At 44.8% G+C, this 19,536-nt stretch overlaps 2 protein-coding genes across 2 annotated transcripts; both read left to right on the top strand.

The window, feature by feature from the left end:
• Positions 1-792: 792 nt before the first annotated feature.
• Positions 793-14,736, top strand: nr1d4a (nuclear receptor subfamily 1, group D, member 4a). The gene is made up of 8 exons (XM_012866588.3): positions 793-1,438; positions 7,692-8,000; positions 8,104-8,192; positions 8,287-8,431; positions 11,335-11,918; positions 12,017-12,202; positions 12,326-12,536; positions 13,342-14,736. The coding sequence occupies exons 1-8, from the start codon at positions 1,417-1,419 to the stop codon at positions 13,536-13,538; spliced, it is 1,743 nt and encodes a 580-aa protein (XP_012722042.2). The 5' UTR covers positions 793-1,416; the 3' UTR covers positions 13,539-14,736.
• A 2,104-nt stretch (positions 14,737-16,840) lies between these two features.
• On the top strand, positions 16,841-18,908 carry mfsd5 (major facilitator superfamily domain containing 5). The gene is made up of 2 exons (XM_012866595.3): positions 16,841-16,984; positions 17,281-18,908. The coding sequence occupies exon 2, from the start codon at positions 17,362-17,364 to the stop codon at positions 18,808-18,810; it is 1,449 nt and encodes a 482-aa protein (XP_012722049.2). The 5' UTR covers positions 16,841-16,984; positions 17,281-17,361; the 3' UTR covers positions 18,811-18,908.
• Positions 18,909-19,536: the final 628 nt, after the last annotated feature.

Here is a 19,536-nt window from a genome sequence, read left to right as displayed (position 1 = left end):
GCTACTGAAATGAACCTTTTGATATGATTATATGTACAAATTTCATTATAATATTTGCGGCCATTAAGAGCCACTGTGGATGGGCTAAATATTTTCTTGCAACCCTGGAGATGCAGGTTGCAGACCCCGCCTTCAACGGTTCAGTAAGCTCCAATGTGTTATACAAAAAAAGAAAATCGGTTATATCTTGGGGAAGATTAACTGAAGAATTGTTTTAATCGCATGGAAACAGAAAAACCTAGTAAGACAGACAGATGTCAGTGCCACATATTGCCACAGAGGGGCGCTTTCTACAAACTGCTAATCAAGTTTTATATCATAACGCTGCATGTTTAATGTTTGTTGATGGTTTCACATTGCATCCCGCAGACACTCAGAAAGACCAGGTTTACCTGACAGTTATCTTTACTGTGTAATTATCATCACAAAGAAAAAAACAAAGACAAAAAAAAGGGTTTTAATGTACAGCTTTGAGTAATATGGATATTTATAGATGTTTGCGTCTCGCTCCAACAGCATGCCGTTGGTGTGTCATCGCTCCAGTTGCGCGTCTTTATTTCCGTGCCCACGCGGCTTTTAAAGTTGGCACTTGCCTGGTATTTGGCACGGCTGTGTTTACCATCCGTTTGCGGGCGCTGCAGCCTGTCAAGAGAGCAGGCAGTCACGGTGAGCCACGCCTCTGGTCCATGTGCTTCCTCCTCCAATCTCCTTATCCCTCCCCACACCACACGCTCCGTGTTTTGCATAAAATGTGTATCAGTAGGACAGCGCTCCCTCTCAGGCACATGCAGGGCGCACATGCAGCGTGGCTTTACTGAACGCAAAGCACGGTCGACTAAGCGCATCAAACTCCCCGCAGCTCCAGATCCCTACCAATGAAAACGCACAATAAGTGAAGGGGGGGGGTGAGAAGGGGACTCTAAGAAGTACAAAGTGAGCCGAATCCTCCACCCTCGTCATATATATACACACACACACACACAGCAGGCGCAGCTAAACTGGGACTAGCGTGGAGGCGGTCACATTTCCCTTGCTCACCTGCAAACGTGATTGATGTGGGTGTTTGTATCAGTGGGTGTGTATGTCATGTCTGACACTCTTGTACCGGTCAGGGATTTGCTGAGTCGCGTTCCACAGTTGTACCTACGCTTGCAGTGAAGCAGGTCGCAAAAAAGGCATCCAGGCATCTCCGAGGAGCCAAGACGCAACTTGCAGAGAGGCTGACTTTGCGCACCTGCACTTGAGAGCCCGACGCGCATTTTCACCATTCTTCCAGTTTCTGCGCTCTATGGAGCAGGTGTTTTCTGCACAGCTATTTTCTGACTTTTTTGCATCTCTTGAAAAGACGTTTGTCCTCGAGCAGAAGCGTTGCCTGACATCCGTAAAGTCGTTTTAAAGCAAAAGGAACAAGACAACATGGACAACAGCCCTGGAGGTGGTAAGTTTAGACTTTATATTATTTTTTTGACATTTAGCTGTTTAATTGTGGTGGCTAAGATTATGGCTGTTTTTTTTTTATCTGCGATGCAATTCAGTTGTTTTAAAATCAATAAGAAAATAAACACACCGAGCTTTACAGAATGCAAATTAAATTGAAAATGCTGCTTCTTTCTATTTCTTTACGCTATTATGGTTCAGAAATGGCGCTATTGCTCTTAGATTCTACGCAAGTTTTGAGTTGTATTTGTGTTTGAACTTTTGCGGTGTCGGATGATTTATTCCGAAACCACTCGCTCTTTCCTCGCTGAATACTTTTAAAGTCAATGACAGGCCGTCTTGCAGCACATGCGTGTGTGTGAAACCTTGGTCTGCGAGGCGCGCGGACTCCGGCTTTCGCAGCGAACCGCTCGCGGTTGGAGTGAGGTTGGCCACTTCCTGTAGTTCTCCACGAAAACAAACTCACGTGGAGCTACAGTAACCAGACTGTCGCTGCAATCACAGACTGACAGCTCCCCTTTCAGCTGAACGCAAACACCATCCCACCTCAGAGGGGTTGAAATTAGAAGGCGTGCGTTGGCGCTATCAACGCGATCTGGCCACCGCGCGTACATTTAGCCCCGCGCGGTCTTGTTTCTGCTCGGAGGCATTCATTAAGGCATCGGTGCGCCGCGCGTGCCCCCGGCTTCTCCTCTCCTAATTGGCGGTCAATCATTTCCAACAGCGTCACGTTCCAGCGCAGGTGATGGGAGCTCTGTCAACATGCTATTCTGAACCCACTCACATTGTTACTGTTTGACCTGATAAGTGGCCCAGTGGGATTCCGTGGAACTCACAGGGAAATGAACAGCTTATAGCTGTAGTATGAATCAGCCAATAAGGATGCTGACGGTTTCCATTGGTTTACGAGCTATTGTGGTTATACTGCTGGTTTCTACAAAAAGTTCTTAATTATTATTTGATATGCCTTACCTGGTTGAAGAATAATAATTCATTCCTTATCGGTGATACAGACAGGCTTTTATGTCAAAGCCGTAGGAATATGATAGGATGTTCATAGCCAGGTAACATGAAAACACAGCCAATGTCTCAGGAAAAACGGTTAAAAACTTTTAAAGGCTATTAATCAGAACCATTTTAAAACAATAGGATTTAAAGTATTGCATGTTAAGAGTTTTAGGGAGAGTTTAAACCCTTTGCACTGTTCCACTGTAATAAAAGCTGACCTATTAATCATTACATGTAAACAAATCATCTGAATTGGACTGATTACAATCGACTTGGAGCTAAATTTATCTATGATTCAATTGCCTAATTTAGAATTAGATTGGTTTGAATTTATATTTCTATATGATTGGAAATTAATTGGACCAAATTCATATTTCAGCCTAAAACTTGCTTTGACACTCCCCTGCTGGAGGCTCAGCATCCTCCTCGACATCAACTACTCCTTATCTTACAAAGTAAAAAAAAAAAAAACTAAATGATACAATCTGAAATATGGTCAGACTTTCAGAACTGTAAAATAATTTAATCAAGCGCCTAAACCAACTAGGAAAGAATTAGAAAAATAGAGAATATCATAGCTTTTATTTGTAGGCTCTAAATAAATCCAAAATGTATATTAAAAATATATATATTCCCTTGGTACCTAAACTCTTTTTTGAGTCTTTCGTTTAAACCGTATTCGGAGGTACCCAGTTTACTGTGGCGACCGGGGGGTTAAATAAATGACCTGAGCAGAAATGAGAGGCTCCTATCACACGCTGACAGATCATGGGCCAGATTTCGCCCTGCTTCCTGACTGACGGCGCAGGCGACGCTGTCGCTGCTGCGCTGTCAGAGTCAGACCACCCATTCGCGGAGCAAAGCTGCTCTGTTTAATGCGGGCCCTTCAACCACAGGCCCCCGCTGACGTGTTGTGTAGGGGCTGCGTTTCCCTGCCGGAGCGCAGCCTCGCGTCTCGCCCCAACAAATCATCGTCAATAGCCTCCCTCACGTGGCCTCCCTCTCAGAGCCGCGTGCAGCGCGTGAGCTAGCCGGGCCCTCCTCTCCTCTCCTCTCGCGACCTGCCTGCCGCCTCGCCGCTCTCGCGGACCGACGCTGCCGCTTTTGATGCCGCCCGCAGCGGCGGAGAGGGAGAGCTTGGTCAGTGGGTCAGCGATTCCGTGCATTAACACCCCCCCCCCCCTCCTCCTCCTCCTCCCTGGTCACGTTTCTCTTCCGCATGCTCTGTTTCGCCTCCTGAACTTTACTTTCCTAATCGCCCCCCCCCTCCTCCTCCTTCCTCTCATTCTCGCTCTCACGGAATCTGCAGTGTGGTTGAATGTGACTGCATTTCCAGACTGCAACATCTGTCCGTATTAGATCAGGGCACGCGTCTGCATAGGGTGGGTTTCAGATGATGGAGATAATTCAGCAACAGATAGCAGATAAACCTGTTGGCATCAAAACAACTGAAGCTCGTTTTTTTTCCACCGTAGACGGGCCATGGGGCACATTTTAACCCACTAAAATTCTTCCAAGCTCATTTGGTCTTTGTGATAAAGCCTACATCCTATGTTCATTGTGAGGATGGGCAACCGAGCCAGAGCTGCAATGTGATGGTGAGAGATGCAAGAGCCACATAGACACAGTTTCTATCAAGTTCCTGTGATATTGACCTACTTACACAAGCCCGTGGTAATGAAGACTGCTGCAAACAGCCAAGTGCTCACAGCCACAAAATAACTCAGGGCCTCACTCCACACCATAGGTTCTCAAGCTTTTTATCACAAGCACTACCTTTAGCTGTGATATTTCCATCTGCTCTCTCGACATTCCTTTTAAATCAGTGGGAAGAAGGGATTTGTGTTGAATCACAGAAAAATTAAGAAGCAGGCAATGCATTGTTGGTTGAATGATGCTTTTTTTATGTTACATTGCCCTTCACTCAAAAGAGAGGATTTTCAATTTGCAAAGTTGGAAAAATGAATAAAAAGGTCCCTAAACACAAAGATTTCAAGGAGGGGGGAAAAAAACAAAGGTTTGCCACAAGTTTCACCTCAAAATCCAATATGGCCGTCACTGAAAATCAACCTGGTAGCCCAGTAAAAAAAAGAAATGTATATGTATGTATGTGTGTATATATATATATATATATATATATATATATATATATATATATATATATATATATTCATATTCATCTACCAGTCACCTTTTCTACACAGTTTATGATAACATAGAAAGCCACTACATTGTTTTCTAGTCCAAAGAAAAAAAAAATTCATCATCTTGACTTGCACTGCTAACAGCAGTTAGCAATACAAGCTAAGATACAGCGACATCCTCAGTTAAAGTCCAATCAAAAATATGTAGACTACTAGGTCTCATAAGAATTTAACCACCATCGAACACCACATTAACAAACAAATATGCCGCAATTGAGATTTTTTTTTAAATCATTTTAACAACTAATGTTTCTTATCCTCCAACATGTGTTGTTATAGTGTGATTTTTTTTTTTCAGGAAGCAAACAAAGTCATAATGTTTGCATCCAAAGTCCACCAAACACTATCAGGCGCAAGAGAGAAAGAGAAAACAACGTGCTCTTGGTTTATTCACTGCTCACGTTTCTCCACCTGCCTGCAGTCACAGATTAGTGCCTGCACGAGTCGGCTAGACTCAAGGCAGGCTGAGGGGAATGATTGACTCAATGAAAGATGTCATCTGTGACCTATATTGCAATTGTTTTGATGCACTTATTCTGTGACGGAGAGCATGCGGTTTGAAAAAATACGGAACAAGATTTGGATCTTGGGAGAGCTGGATGTAATAACAACCTTCCTGTTTAGTAGTTAGATAGGTAATACCTATACTATAACAAAGGAGTTCTCATAGGACAATATGAACCTGCACAGCCGTGGCAAAAAAGTTAGAAAGAAGGAAACAGTCAGGTCTTTACCAGCTGTTAAAAAGGGGTAAATATATAGGTAAATGAACAATTGCACAAAACATATATTTTTTTATGACTATGAAAAGAAAAATCCATCTAATTTCAGGTGCAACGACCTGCAGCAACCTTAAATTGTTACTGAGTGACCTTCTTATCAGTTAGACAAAAGTTCACAATTGAATCAGGCAAAGTTTAGCACGAGTTAGTAAATCTTCACCCTTCAACCACCGTGCAGCGTGTATAGGTATTTAAGATGCTGTGTGTAGTTCTCACTCAAAGATGCCCTAGCTGACTTTTATCCGACTATCCCCCTTTGGACATCCCTGAAGAAGTCCCGTAGTTTGCCACCATTTTCTTTACATCCATATTTTTACCTAAAAAGAGGCCTTCTCCCGGGAACCCTTCATGGCTCATTCATAGCCTCTTAATTTTTAAATTAACTGAAACAGGTTGTACTTATGAATCAAATTAACATATAAATAGCCTACATTAGATTTGTATCTGATAGTCTTGCTAAAATATGGCAGGGCTTGCAAAACACAGGCAAAGAAACAGATATGCATTATTGCCAACTTGACCGCCAAATGATTTTTCAGCTGTAAAAGTCCTTTATAGCCCACATAACATCGTCAACAAACCTCCTGCGTGCCTACTGGCAAGCAGCGTGCCAGAGGGTTATTAATTGACAGTTTTAACAGCTCTGGAGGTCATTCGCAGGCACAAGTCGGCCGCACATGTGAGTGTTCAGGTGGACGAGCAATGTGTTGGGATGGAGTGGGAGGCTGGCCATTTGGCCGTGCAGCTAAGCTCCTGAAAAGTAAGGCAGGGAGGCCTTGTGTCTGCGGGATATGACTCCGGCATGAGTCAACAAATCCACCAACACGTGCCTGTCTAGGGATTAACATAACAATCGAGCTTGTGCAGCAGAGGGCTTGGTTCGTTTCACTTACAGGGAACACAAGTAGCTGTAACAAGTCTGACTCCGCTTCATCATGTGTGGAATGAAGGAATGCCTCACATGCATGAGCGAGAATATTAAAAGTTCTCCCTTTTTTGGCGTTATATGCGGTTATTTAAAACTAAATATTTTTAAAAAATCTTAAAAATAAAGTTGCATAAAATGTAGTTTGTGCAGGTCAAATGAACAGTCGGTTTATGCGGGAAGCGCAAAGCGACTCGACTGCCATTCCTAAACTTTGCGCAATTCCTAAACTTTGATTGCGCACTTGACAGACAGCGGGGGCTCTGTCCTCTGCGCCGACTCGCGCCCCAGTTCGCGTTTGTTTATGAAACACAGGTTCACACTTCCGATAGGCGTGTTTTTCTATCCCCCTACACGGGACTGCGGATTTGGTTCGGGAAGTAACCGTGTAAAGAGTCCACGCATGTGAGGCGGCGGTCAGGTGTCGTCGTGCTGACGCTGGGCACGGTGCCACGGGAGCGCGGCTATTATTGGAGCGGAGGAGGCGGCGCGGCGCAGCGCGGAGCCCCGCAGACACGTGAGGTCGCGTCGCTGCGCGTCCACGGCGCCTGAATATGAAGAGAGAGAGAGAGAGAGAGAGAGAGAGAGATGCGTGCACTACATATTAAAACAGAGCTGGGAATTAACACGGAAGGGGAATTATTTACCGATGGTGGCGCTCAGCTGGTGCATCCAGTAAAAAAAATAAAAAATAAAAAAAAGGGTTTGCCTGCTTTGTTGCCGTGCAACCAGTAGTATTTTTAGAGCCTATTACGTTGTTTTTTTCCTGCTTGTTCGCACCATTATGAACCTGTTGCACACAGGAAGCTGTTTAAAATACAAGATCTGTTCTCCATGAATAGAGCATTTATTAATATTACATCATGTAGCATCAAAGAAGAACCGATCCTCACTGTGGTCGGTGGTTCTTGGAGTCCTGTTGGCATGAAGCTCAGCAGTAGAGCAGGCTGCTTGATGGATCACAGAGGCTAGGCTATGTAGTTTATTTTAAAGTATGTGTGGAGGGCTACATCAGGGTCTAAAGAAAGTATTTGGTCTGTTCCATCTGAGCTACGGTTTAAAACCAAACATGGAGGATGAAGCACCTCTTCGGCAATTTGTACCTCGACCCCATACGGGTGTAATGGCATCCCTTCCTACGTTCCTCTTGTAAAGGATGACTTTTTTAAAAAAACAAAATAAAAATCCATTTAGGATCCTCTTTTTCTCTGTCCACTTACTTTTTGTATGAGGCAAATAATACAAAAAGGTGGAAAGTTGGAAAAACACTGTAAGCATAACTCAAACCGATGTTTCTTAGCTCTGGTGTTCAATGTCCCTCGTTCTTCTGTGCAGGAAGCGGAGTCATCCTGTATGCAGGATCTTCCGGTAGCGCCAGCCCGAGCCCCGACAGCCCCTCCAGTGGGTATCAAACGCAGTCCCCGTCTTCACACTCCCAGCCTTCATCTCCGGAAGAGGTTACCTTCACCGAGATCGGGGCTCTCAAGCAGGGGAGGCCAACTGGGGGCAACACGCCGACCTCCAAGCTGGTGTTCCAGTTCCCAGAGGTCTACAGTGCCTCCTCAGCCGCAGCTACTCAACAGCAACCCTTCGCACACCCCATTGCGGGAAAGAGGCCCTGCGGGTTTGCGGGAACTTTCACCAGTAAGTGTTTCCTCGCTCTTGTTATGAACAAATACATACATATATCTCTATTTCTTAAGCCGTATTTTGAAAACGATCTAACTCTTGGTATTTCTACCCTCAGAGACGGGTGGAATGGTCCTGCTCTGTAAAGTTTGTGGCGACATCGCGTCTGGTTTCCACTATGGAGTGCATGCATGTGAGGGCTGCAAGGTGAGACACTAATACAACAAAAAAAAAAAAAAAGGAGAAACAAAAAACAGTGACGACGTTCCCCTGACGCTTACGCGCTCGTCTGTTTTGTCAGGGCTTCTTCCGTCGCAGCATCCAGCAGAACATCAACTACAAGATGTGCGTGAAGAACGAGAACTGCCTGATCATGCGCATGAACCGCAACAGATGCCAGCACTGTCGCTTCAAGAAATGCCTCTCCGTCGGCATGTCGCGAGATGGTGAGACATCCTGAAATATTTCGGTTTAATGGGGTTGGGGGAGAACTTTGCGCGCCTCTGCCAAAACGTCACGGCGTTCTGATTAGCCGGGGCAGCGGGGGGAGCGGGCAGCAACTGGGTGCTCGTATGTGGGTCTGTGAGAGAGGAGGTTTTTAGGTCACGGTGCCAGTAGCTCAGTTACTCTCTCATTAGAGCACCTGCACCTGTCGCTCACTTTGATTTTGTCACCGCATTGCCACAAATCACCAGGCTTTGTATAATTTGTGCCACTCTGTTGAAGCTTCTGGGTGTTTCTTTCGCAGCATCCTCCCACAGCACATTTACCTTCATCCTCTCACTCTACTCCCCCCCACCACCACCCTCCTCCTCCCTTTATGTTCCGACACTGTTCCCTCAGCTCTCCTACACCCCCCCCCCCCTCGGACAGTGATTTATGAGGAAAGGAGCCCTGAAGTCCCTCAAGCTATCTATCATCTGCAAAAAGTGCAGCAAACACAGGAATTATTTTGGGAAATTGGAACAGGGTCAGCTTGATTACCTTGTGTACGCATGCACGTCTTACTGCTGTTAATAAGGAACGGGGCAGCAATTAAGCAAAGCATGCAGAAAACATCGATGTGGCGGGCTTCCTCGGGCGTAGCTCTCCTACCACCTGGCTCTACCTCCGCAAGCTGAGCCTTGATTGATCACCTATCGTCCCACATTAAAGGGACAGTTTGGTTGACCTAGAAAAACAATACAGATACGTCCCCGCAGTCTACTCACACATTGTGACCTACTTGTGTAGTGCAGTTTGCCTGTGTTCTTCCTCTCTCTACGGTTTCTGCTTATCTCCATCCTCCAGCGCTCTGAATTGCCTAATCTAGTAAAGAGGTTAGTGTTATTTCTGCATGTGCCTGACACTTCTGGTGCACTGAGAAAATTGGGCGCCAGCACCGCAGCCCGACGACGAGGTGGTCAGGCCCGACCCTCTACGGGGGGGAAGATTTTTTTTTGAAAATGTTCGGGGACCACGACCTAGAAACCCCTTTTTGCTCCGTTTCAACCATTACGAAAACAGGAAAACCGCATGCAACTGCCTGCGGCCCACAATAAAATAGTACATCCTGATTTCACACCGGCAGGCAGCCGTGCTGCTCTGGCTCTGCAATAAGCAAATGTTCTTAGTCCGTTGGTGGAGGGTAGCACACTTTCTATTTCTCTAACTGGAGCATCGCATTTAGAGAAACAGCTCATTAGTCTGCGTTTGTCTCTTTTTAAGCACGATAAAAGGGGATTAATCTCATATTGTGTGCATCCTCATCAAAAGTTCCCGCGGGCGACAGCAAGACGAATGCGTATTTGCTAAATGTGGTAACGTTGCAGCACGTTTGACCTAAAAAAAATCGTCTGTAACTATTTCAGAAAATTCTTGAGCTCGATGCAAAGAATAACATTCGTTTGCATTAAGATCACTATTGTCTGACTGCAGACTTGACTGTCACTCTGCATGAAGAATGAGCTGTGCTTCACTCGATCTCAGCTTATCCTGGGTGGAATTGGGTAATAGATATAAACGGGATAAAATGCCTTTGGAGGTTCCTGAAGGCAGTATTTTGGGGTCCCTAATATTCCCATATTCATGTACTAGCTCCAGCTCAGATTATGGAGAACAAGTATTCTTACCATATGTGAGCTGATGACACACAACTCTATATTTGTGTCACCACATGTCCAAGATCCGTTGCAGTTAGAGTCAGTGTCTACAAAATAAATGCATGTATAGAAAAAGGAAAAAGTCAGTGTTTTGGGCTCCAAAAGGATGTGAAGTTTATCACTAATTTATCCTACTATACCATTTTTAAAACATTGTCAGAATAGAAGAGTTTCTTGACAAAACAGATCACCGAAAAACTAGTGCAGGCTTTATTTTTGGGTTAGATTACTGGAACAGTGTTTGTACTCGTTTCAGCAACAAGTCATCCAGAAAGCTCCTCGGTTGTAGAACAAACTTCCCTGAAAACCTGCGATGTACAAAATATGCTGGCTCTTTTAAATCTGACCTGGAAACATTACTAATTGCAGCCTTCCCACAAAGGTTACCTTAACATTTCGATTTTACGATGTTAGAGCGTGAGTAATAATCTTCTTCTCTGTGCCATGTAAAGCACATATTGAAATAACCCACCCCGCCGTGACTTACTTGCAAAAGTCTTAGAGGTTGCATTGCATCAACTTTTTCTTGCGTTATCAAACTCAGTCTTCTCGGTACACACTGTCCCACACTCTCTCTTTCTTATTTTCCATGTTTTATCGCCTTTCATGTCAACCTTTTCACTTTCTTTTTTGTTGCCTCCTCGACTTCTATGCAAATCAGACCCCCCCCCCCCTTCTCCCCCCCCTTGCAACCTTCACATCGTTGACATTGTGCTCACGTTGCCCCACTGCCCTACTTACAGTTTGAAGGGAAGGAGCAGAGAAAGGCAGGCTGGAGAGGAGGATGAGGCAGTTGGCAGCAGGGAGTCTATAAATAGCCTCTCCAGCTGATGGAGAAGGGGGCGGTGGGGATACGAGTGAGAAAACTGCAGAGATTCAACTCAAAACTTGCACGAATCTTCATTTGATTTCGATATATATGTGAGATCTAAAAGAACGCAGCGTACTCTCACGGTCTGATGTTGAACGAACGATACTTCGCCGTAGGTGGCAACGTACCTTGCCTCCTCTCAGTGGAGCTCTTGTATCTTTATCATTTTGATTGTCTAGTCTGATGAAATCCAGACATTTTTTTTATAGGCACAGATGGAGATGGAAAATGTGGTTTTGTGATTACTTAAAGAAATGGATACGGACACATGTGAAAATGACAGAATCTGCCCAGTCCAAGTGTTAATGTCCTCCCCCAATGTTTGTGTCATCCCTAGCTGTCCGTTTCGGCCGCATCCCTAAACGGGAGAAGCAGCGACTTCTTGATGAAATGCAGAGCTACATGAACAGCCTGAACGAGTCAGCTGCCATGGACATGGAGTCCTCAGGGAGGGACGGCACCACCAGCAATGACAACTGCAGCTCAAAGGAGGCCATCGGGACCATTTCCAGAGCCTATCAGGACATCTTCGTCGGAAGCAACGGCAGCCATGAGCGATCATCCAACAGGGCCGGCAATTCCACTTCCAGCAACAACAACAACATCAATGCATCTACCTTTTCTCCGGATGATGGTTTCCAAGCATCATCTCATACCAACTCCAGCCACAGTTATCAGTCCTGCCCTGTTTCCCATGCATCCATGTGCCCTGTTGCCTCTAACGACAATCAGCCTGCATTTCACAAAGTGGACAACAGCCGCTATTCTTATGTAGTGTCAACCAATCAGAATCACAGCCAGTCACACGCTGAGATGGGCCAAAGGGTCAGCTCCACCAATCATAACGCTTTTCCCACCGGAGAAGTCGCCCAGAGCCAGCCCTCGTGTCCGTGGAAGTTAGCAGCAGGAGCTAAAGTGCTGGTAGGTGTGAGAAATGTAAACAAATCTGAGCGCTGGACGCTGTGTCTCATGTGACAAGCAGTTAATTTGTTTTGTGGTTATTTTGGTTTCTCTCGCAGGCCTGTCCTCTCAATGCGTGCCCTGTATCAGGAGCCGAGCGGACGAGTCAGGAGATATGGGAATCCTTTTCTCAGTGTTTCACCCCCGCTGTGAAGGAGGTGGTGGAGTTTGCCAAGGGTATTCCTGGGTTCCAAGAACTAAGCCAACAGGACCAGGTCATGCTGCTGAAGTCTGGCACATTCCAGGTAATTTTTAATAATACCAATTTCTTTTTAATTCGCATCCAGTGAATGCAGAATAGGTGTTTCAATCTATACACATCCACTGATGTTGTTTTTTTCTCCGTCCCCACCCCTCTGTGTGTTTAGGTTCTCATGGTGAGGTTTTGCACGTTGTTCAACGCCGAGCAACGCACAGTGACCTTCTTAAATGGCCAAACGTACTCCCTGTCCACTTTGCGAGCCTTGGGCATGGGGTCCCTTCTGGATGCAATGTTTGAATTCAGCGGGAAGCTGGGCTCCCTGGGGCTGGAGCCTGATGAGATGGCCCTGTTCATGGCTGTGGTGCTGGTTTCTGCAGGTGAGAGCAAGAACAGATGTACAGTGCCATGCATAAGTGATCATGATAGTTGATAGTTTTTTTTAAGATTATTTTATTTTGTCATTTTCAAACAAAAACTGTCATTTCTTTTATGGGGAGTCTGTGTGCTTGAGCTACACAAACCAAATCAAATACCTTCTGGTAACCACTAAATAGTAACTAATTAGTCTATCTGTGTGTAATTTACATTTTTCTGAGTAAATACAGTGGTGCTGTGGAGGTCTCTGACGTTTGTTGGTGAACCCTAGTGGGCAAAGAGTATCATTAACCCAAGGAACACACCACAAGGGTCAGGGGAAAAAAGGGTGGTGGAAAATCTGCGACTGGATTGGAGGGTTACCATCCAGCAGGAACAGTAACCTGAATACAATAGACAGAGCCACAATGGAAAAGTTTAGGTCACAGCATATTTATGTCATAATGGCCTAGTCAAAGTCCGGACATAAATTGATGTTCACAGACGCTTTCTGAGCAATCTGACTGACCTTGAGCTATTTTGCAAAGAAGTACTTTTTGGGCTTTTAGTTGCAAATAAAAATCAGACCCTTTATTATTTTCTTTCTACTTCCCTCTTACAGTAAGCACTACTATGTGTAGTTCTGTCAAACTGGGTCTAAATAAGGCACATGAATGCTTGATGAAATGTGACAAAAATGTGGAAAAAGCTAAAGCAGTACGGATACTTTTGCAAAGCACTAAATACGCTGCAGAGCAGTGAGAAATTTATTCTGACCATAAATCAGCTTTGTACACAGCTCACACTGTGAACCTCTGTGCCCCTCAGACCGCGCTGGGATCTCGGACCTGAGCGCCGTGGAGCAGCTGCAGGAGGGCCTGATCCGCGCCCTCCGGTCGCTGATCAGTCGCCGCCGCCCAGACGACTCCGCCCTCTTTCCCAAACTCCTGCTGCGCCTGCCGGACCTGCGAACCCTCAACAACCTGCACTCCGACAAACTGCTGGCCTTCCGCATCGACCCATAAGGGAGAGCGTTGTTTCACGCAGAGTTAAGCAATACGCTAGGAAGCAGACACACAGACTTCATGGTCCAAAGACAGGACTTCTTTTAACGGCGAGGGACGAGATGTGGTGCAATAGGACGAATGTTTTTGTAAAGGACGAATGAGAGGAGCGAACCCATTTCCGACTCATGTTCAACATATATGCAATGTTTCTGAGATAAAAGACAAAAAAAAAAAAAAAAAAAACTTATTAGTAGAGTTACCGTTAGAATCTTGGACAGATTGTTTATTTTCTCATTATATCAAGCATAAGAAGGAATCAAGTTTAGTTCAGTTAGTCCATTTTAGTTCCTATAGTATCACCGGACCATCACTCACTAAGCAGCAGCTGAAGGGTGTATATCGTAGAACAACACAGTAAATGATTAGGGACCACTGGTGATGAATCATCAAGAGTGAGTTGTATTAAAAAAAAAAAAAACAAAGAAGGGAAACTGTACATAAACTATAGTGACACCAGAACTATTAAGGTAATTATTTGTTTCACAAACATCTTATCTGAATTAAGGCCACTATTTTTGACATGTCTCTTGTGCACAGCAGGACGTATTGTGTCGCACGTTTTTTTGCACCAGAGATTGGGTTGACATACATCGGTGGCTTTTTTGTATTATGTCACATAAACATCCTGTCTGTATTATTTTACTCTATCATGTTTGGACCGATACAGGCACTTCCCGCATGTTGAACTTTAAAGCTTCTTTGTTTATTTTTCTGTCACTTTATATTGTTGTTAGCCTGTAATATGCGCAGGACTTGCTGCAGAGATTCAAATGGGCTGATTTTGGTATAAAGGAAGGATCCTGCCTTCCTGGACTCAGTGAGGGGTCTGGCTGTACGCCCAAGGGGCAAAGCACGGGTGAATGTGTTGAAGCGGATTCTCAGATGTCTTGGGCACACTTCCAAATATTACGTAACGTAACCAACCAGCAAATACCCTTGATATCACCAGCACTTAAAGCTCATGCACCCATCCTCTGCCCCCATGTTTGTCATACAAACTAAAAAGCTTCTTTCTTTCTTTTTTGTCTGGGAGATCGAAGTTGATCTTCTCACTGTTTGTTTGATTATGACTAATGTGCACATCTTGTACATTTTGTAAATAGTTTTTTTTCCTCCTAAACAGAATTATACAATGATATAAAGTTCAAAATGTGAACTATTCTGTTTCTGTGTCCTTCTTTGCATCTGCTTTGAGTCATATTGGCCAAAATGTGTCTGGGTGTTTAACACATGACTTAACTGGTTTTATAAGTAGATGTACTTGATATGAGTCTGACTTCTGCACAAACAGCCCAAACAGAAAGCGTTCGCAAAAATCATCATTAGTATATACATCCGCAACAAGTATCTGTAAGGATGTTGTTAAGAAGCAAACATGATTAAGATTTCACGATTTAGCTAAATAAAGTCTGGTTTCAGAGCAAATAGATGCTATAAATGATGAGCAAATAAATAAAGCAAAGTACCGTTTAAATAAACTAAAACATTGTGAAATAAAGTGAAGTTAAACTAAAGCAAAGTAAAATCTGATAAACAAATTCAAATTAAAGAAACCTATTGTAAGGACAAATGAGAAAAATATTGAAAGTGGAGTAAAAAAAATACAGAAAAACGAGTTAAAGTAAAATACTATGAATTAAGGCGAGGTTTAAGCTAAGTATAGCTGAATTTTGAAGTTAAATCACAAGTAAACAGATTAAATTAGTTAGATTAAAGAAAAATACAGCAAAAAGGAAAGTAAAATCATGAGTTAAAATACATTTTAATAATGAGAGTAAAATGTAATTTCTAATTCATCCCTCCTGACTCAGTGCCGCCCTCTGGCGGTCATCCGGGATTTATACAACCGTAACTTTCGATTTTATAAAGAAAGTGACATAATGTAAAACTTTTCAAAGTTTTTCTGCTTTGTCAGAGGTACATTTCAGGCGACAACAAATGGTCACTACCCGATCATGATGAAAACTTTGCCCAGATCACGGTCTTCAAACTGGTTTCAAAGTTTGACTGACAAAAAAAAAAAAAAAAAAAAAAAAGAGAGATCATGAGTATTTCAAAAGAATTTATTTCTCCCCCTCATATGTAAACTGAGCATCTGATGATTGGTCCGTATTTAAAAAGCAATACAACAAAAATTTAGATAAAGCTCTGAACCTGGGAAAACTTACTGATGACAACTGAGTAGCTTTTACCAGAAGGCCCTCTGTTGTAATTTGACTGAAAGTCACAGATTGTGCACAGTAGCAGGAAATGAAAAACCGCTACTCTGGAGTAGTTGAGATTTGTAATAACTGAGGCCACAAAGCTACTCTGAGTTACTATTTCTATAAAAAAACAAGGCGCTCCTTCACATGAGTGGTTTTCATATAGGCTCCATGCAACGATGGTGTGAATGCAGAACAGTTCAGGGGAAAGATCTGAAGAGCACCCTCATCATCTTTTACTTGAACCGTCAGCCTGTTGGTAAACTGTTGTAGGGACTGAAAAATAGTCTTTGGTTTAAATCAGACGGTTTATGTTTTCTGAAAGGAAAACATTACATCCCGACCTAAACACTTCAAACAAGTGGTAGTTGTGTCCCATGGGCCTGTTCTTCTAACTTGTTTCCAAAGTGATTATTACAGTGATGTAAAAGAAGTGTCTCCCCCTCATAGTTTATTATTATTATTATTATTATTATTATTATTATTATTATTATTATTATTATTATTATTATTATTATTATTATTATTATATCAATATTTCTGTTCATCAAACCCAACTTAATATCAGACAAAGATAACCTGTGGAAAAGAAAATCTAGTTTTCATATGATGATTTAATTTATGAAGGGGAAAAAAAATCTAAACCTAATTTGCTCTATGTGAAAAAGTTATGAGTACTACACCAGCCACACTCAGGCCTGACTCCTGCCTGACCTGTATAATCAAGAAATTAAAAGAGATGTCCATCTCTGGGTCTTTTACCTGATTAAATAAAGGTTTAATGACATGTTTAGGCCATACTTAAAAGAAATAAAAAAAATAATAACAATTCTATTAAAATAATACAATTAGATACAATACAGAAAATACCTAACACATATATTACAATAGTGAAAATTAGATACAAGACAGATAATAAGATAATATAATTGTACTTTTATTCCAACTACGACGTAAGGGGGATAACTATAGACATAATCTTATGTCTATGGGGAAAACAGGTTTAACCGGGATTGTCTACTAACTTCCGGGAAAAAGTGAAGTAAGGGCGCCATCTACTGGTGAAACAAAGCAATCGTCTCCAGGAAGAGAAGGATGTTTGCTAATGCACACTTGTTACATTCAGACCATCACTTTGTCGTTCTGTGTTGTTCATGACTAAATTGTATGTTTAATATGGGACCGGCGTTAACCGACAGGGTAAGACATGTTGCGCGCTACGATTTAGATGCTAAAATATTCAGCCTGCTGCATTAGAAACACGCTTTTATCTTGGTAGCAGCATGTTAGCTTACATGCTAACGTCACTGCTAACAGGAACTGATCGCTGTAGATCCGCTCTTACAGCCATTCTGCTTTTTATATTTGTTAAAACGGATATTTTCAAGCTGATTTTGGCGTTGGCTAACCAAGACCAACGAGTGAAAATGATATTGGTGTTAAACAACATGTTTGATAATTTTACTCAGTGTGTTTGTTTATGTTTTGTGTCACAGAGCCAGAGGTGCAGGAGGAAAACAAGTGGGAGCACAGCTGGAACGCGGCTTTGACTCGAACTGTCCGCACTGTGAACCAGCATGTTGGTGACAGCCTATTTTGCCATCATCGTCCTGCTGGCCCTCTGTGTGGGCCTGGAGTTCACGGCCCGCCGCCTCACGCCGCCCCAGCCCACCCCCACCGCCGTGGCCAACCCGGCTTTCCGTCGATTCCAGAGCGTATTCCTGCGGGCGTACCTGCTGGCCCTGTGGGCGGACTGGCTCCAGGGGCCGTACCTCTACAAACTGTACCGCCACTACAGCTTCCTGGAGTCCCAGATAGCCATTTTGTACGTGTGCGGCCTGGCCTCCTGTGTCCTGTTCGCTCCGTTCTCGGGCTGGCTCCCCCAGGCCCTGGGCCGCCGGCAGACGTGCCTCCTCTTCTGCGTGTCCTACTCCGCCTGCTGCCTCACCAAGCTCTCCAGGGACTACTTCGTGCTGATCGTGGGCCGCATCCTGGGGGGTCTGTCCACGTCCCTGCTCGCCACCACCTTTGAAGCCTGGTACGTGCACAGACACGTCGAGGTCCACGACTTCCCCAGAGAGTGGATCCCCAGCACCTTCAACAAGGTTGCCACCTGGAACCACGGCCTGGCTGTGGGAGCGGGGCTCGTGGCCAACCTGCTGGCTGAGTGGCTCCACTTGGGACCGGTGGCTCCGTTCCTGCTGGCCGTGCCGTGCCTCGGCTGCTGCGGCTGGGTGGTGCTGACGGACTGGGGCAAGGAGGAGGCGGAAGGAGGCCCCGAAGGGGAGAAGCACACTCCGATGCTTGGCGCCGCCAACGGAGGCGCGGCTCGTCTGTCGGCCAAAGCTCGATTCTCGCGCAGCTGCCAGGAGGGGCTGCGCTGCTTGCTGTCCGACCGGAGGGTCCTGCTCCTCGGCGGAGTGCAGGCTCTCTTTGAGAGCGTCCTCTACATATTCGTGTTCCTGTGGACTCCGGTGCTGGACCCCCACGGCCCCCCTTTAGGAATCGTCTTCTCCTGCCTCATGGCGGCCAGCATGGTGGGCTCCCTGCTGTACCGCCTGGCCACCTCCACCCGCTACCGCCTGCAGCCCGGCCAGGTGCTCTGCCTCGCCGTCCTGATGGCCTTCTTCTCGTTCTTCATGCTGACGTTCTCCACGGCGGCGGGGCAGCCGAGACCCCACGACTCCTTCCTGGCCTTCCTGCTGCTGGAGCTGGCCTGTGGCCTGTACTTCCCCGCCGTCAGCTTCCTGCAGGGCCGAGTGGTCCCGGAGGAGAAGCGCGCCGGCGTGCTGGCCTGGTTCCGGCTGCCGCTGCACCTGCTGGCCTGCCTGGGACTGCTGGCGCTCCACGGCGAGGTGTCGGGGACGGGCGGGGGGGAAGGCGGCGGCGGCACCCGGCACATGTTCGGCGGCTGCGCCGTCATGATGCTGGCGGCTCTGATGGCCGTCATTAGTCTTTTCACGCTGAGCAGGAACGACACGGACCTGAGACTGGAGGGGTGCCGAGGGGAGGGGGAGATGGAGTAAAGACTTGGCCTACAGATCCATTTAAGATTGTCTGATTTAAATATTCAATTTTAGTCAGACTTGACTTGACTATAGATCATATTTGCCAAAAAAAAAAAGGAAGTCAACAGGGTTTTTTCTCTTCTTAAGTTAGTTTCAGTTCTTATGTTTGCTTGTTATGACTTGGTTGGTTATTTATGGAGGTTTAATGCATACTTCCTGTGTAAGGACTCTGTGGGAACGTCTGGTTTCGTTTGTCAAGCAAATCCATAAAAGGTGGACAGGTTCTGAGTTTTTTCTACAAAATATTTCAGGTGGGTTTGACATGGCTCCGTACGTCCATCTGTGTGATGCGTTCGATTTAAATCAAGTTCAGAACCTTCGTGAGGTTTGTCCACATAGATGCTTTGTATCAGAAACACACTGGAAAGGCTTAGTTTACAGAAATAATCTAAATATCCAAACAAGGAGCTTCAAGAAAAAAGATCTCAGTACTTGTCTGTATGTAATTTTTGTCTATTTTCTTAACATGTTTCTGTTCTTCTCACTTTTAAATAAAGGCACGCCTGTTGCCCAGAGGAAACATGCCTTTGTTTTATTTTGCTGTGGTTTCCTGTTGAGTCACTGGGATTTAATTTACCCTAAGCCGGTGCGTCTGTGACGTTTTGTCACGTTCCATCTACCAGCCCGGCTGGATCTTACTGCGGTTTTATGTGACAGTCAGACCAAAGCAAAGCAGCGCATATT

The sequence above is a fragment of the Fundulus heteroclitus genome, chromosome 1 (genome assembly GCF_011125445.2).
Source record: "Fundulus heteroclitus isolate FHET01 chromosome 1, MU-UCD_Fhet_4.1, whole genome shotgun sequence".
Lineage (NCBI taxonomy): Eukaryota > Metazoa > Chordata > Actinopteri > Cyprinodontiformes > Fundulidae > Fundulus > Fundulus heteroclitus.
The sequence above is the reverse complement of the archived record's forward strand: the minus strand, read 5'-3'. Positions and strand labels throughout refer to the sequence as shown.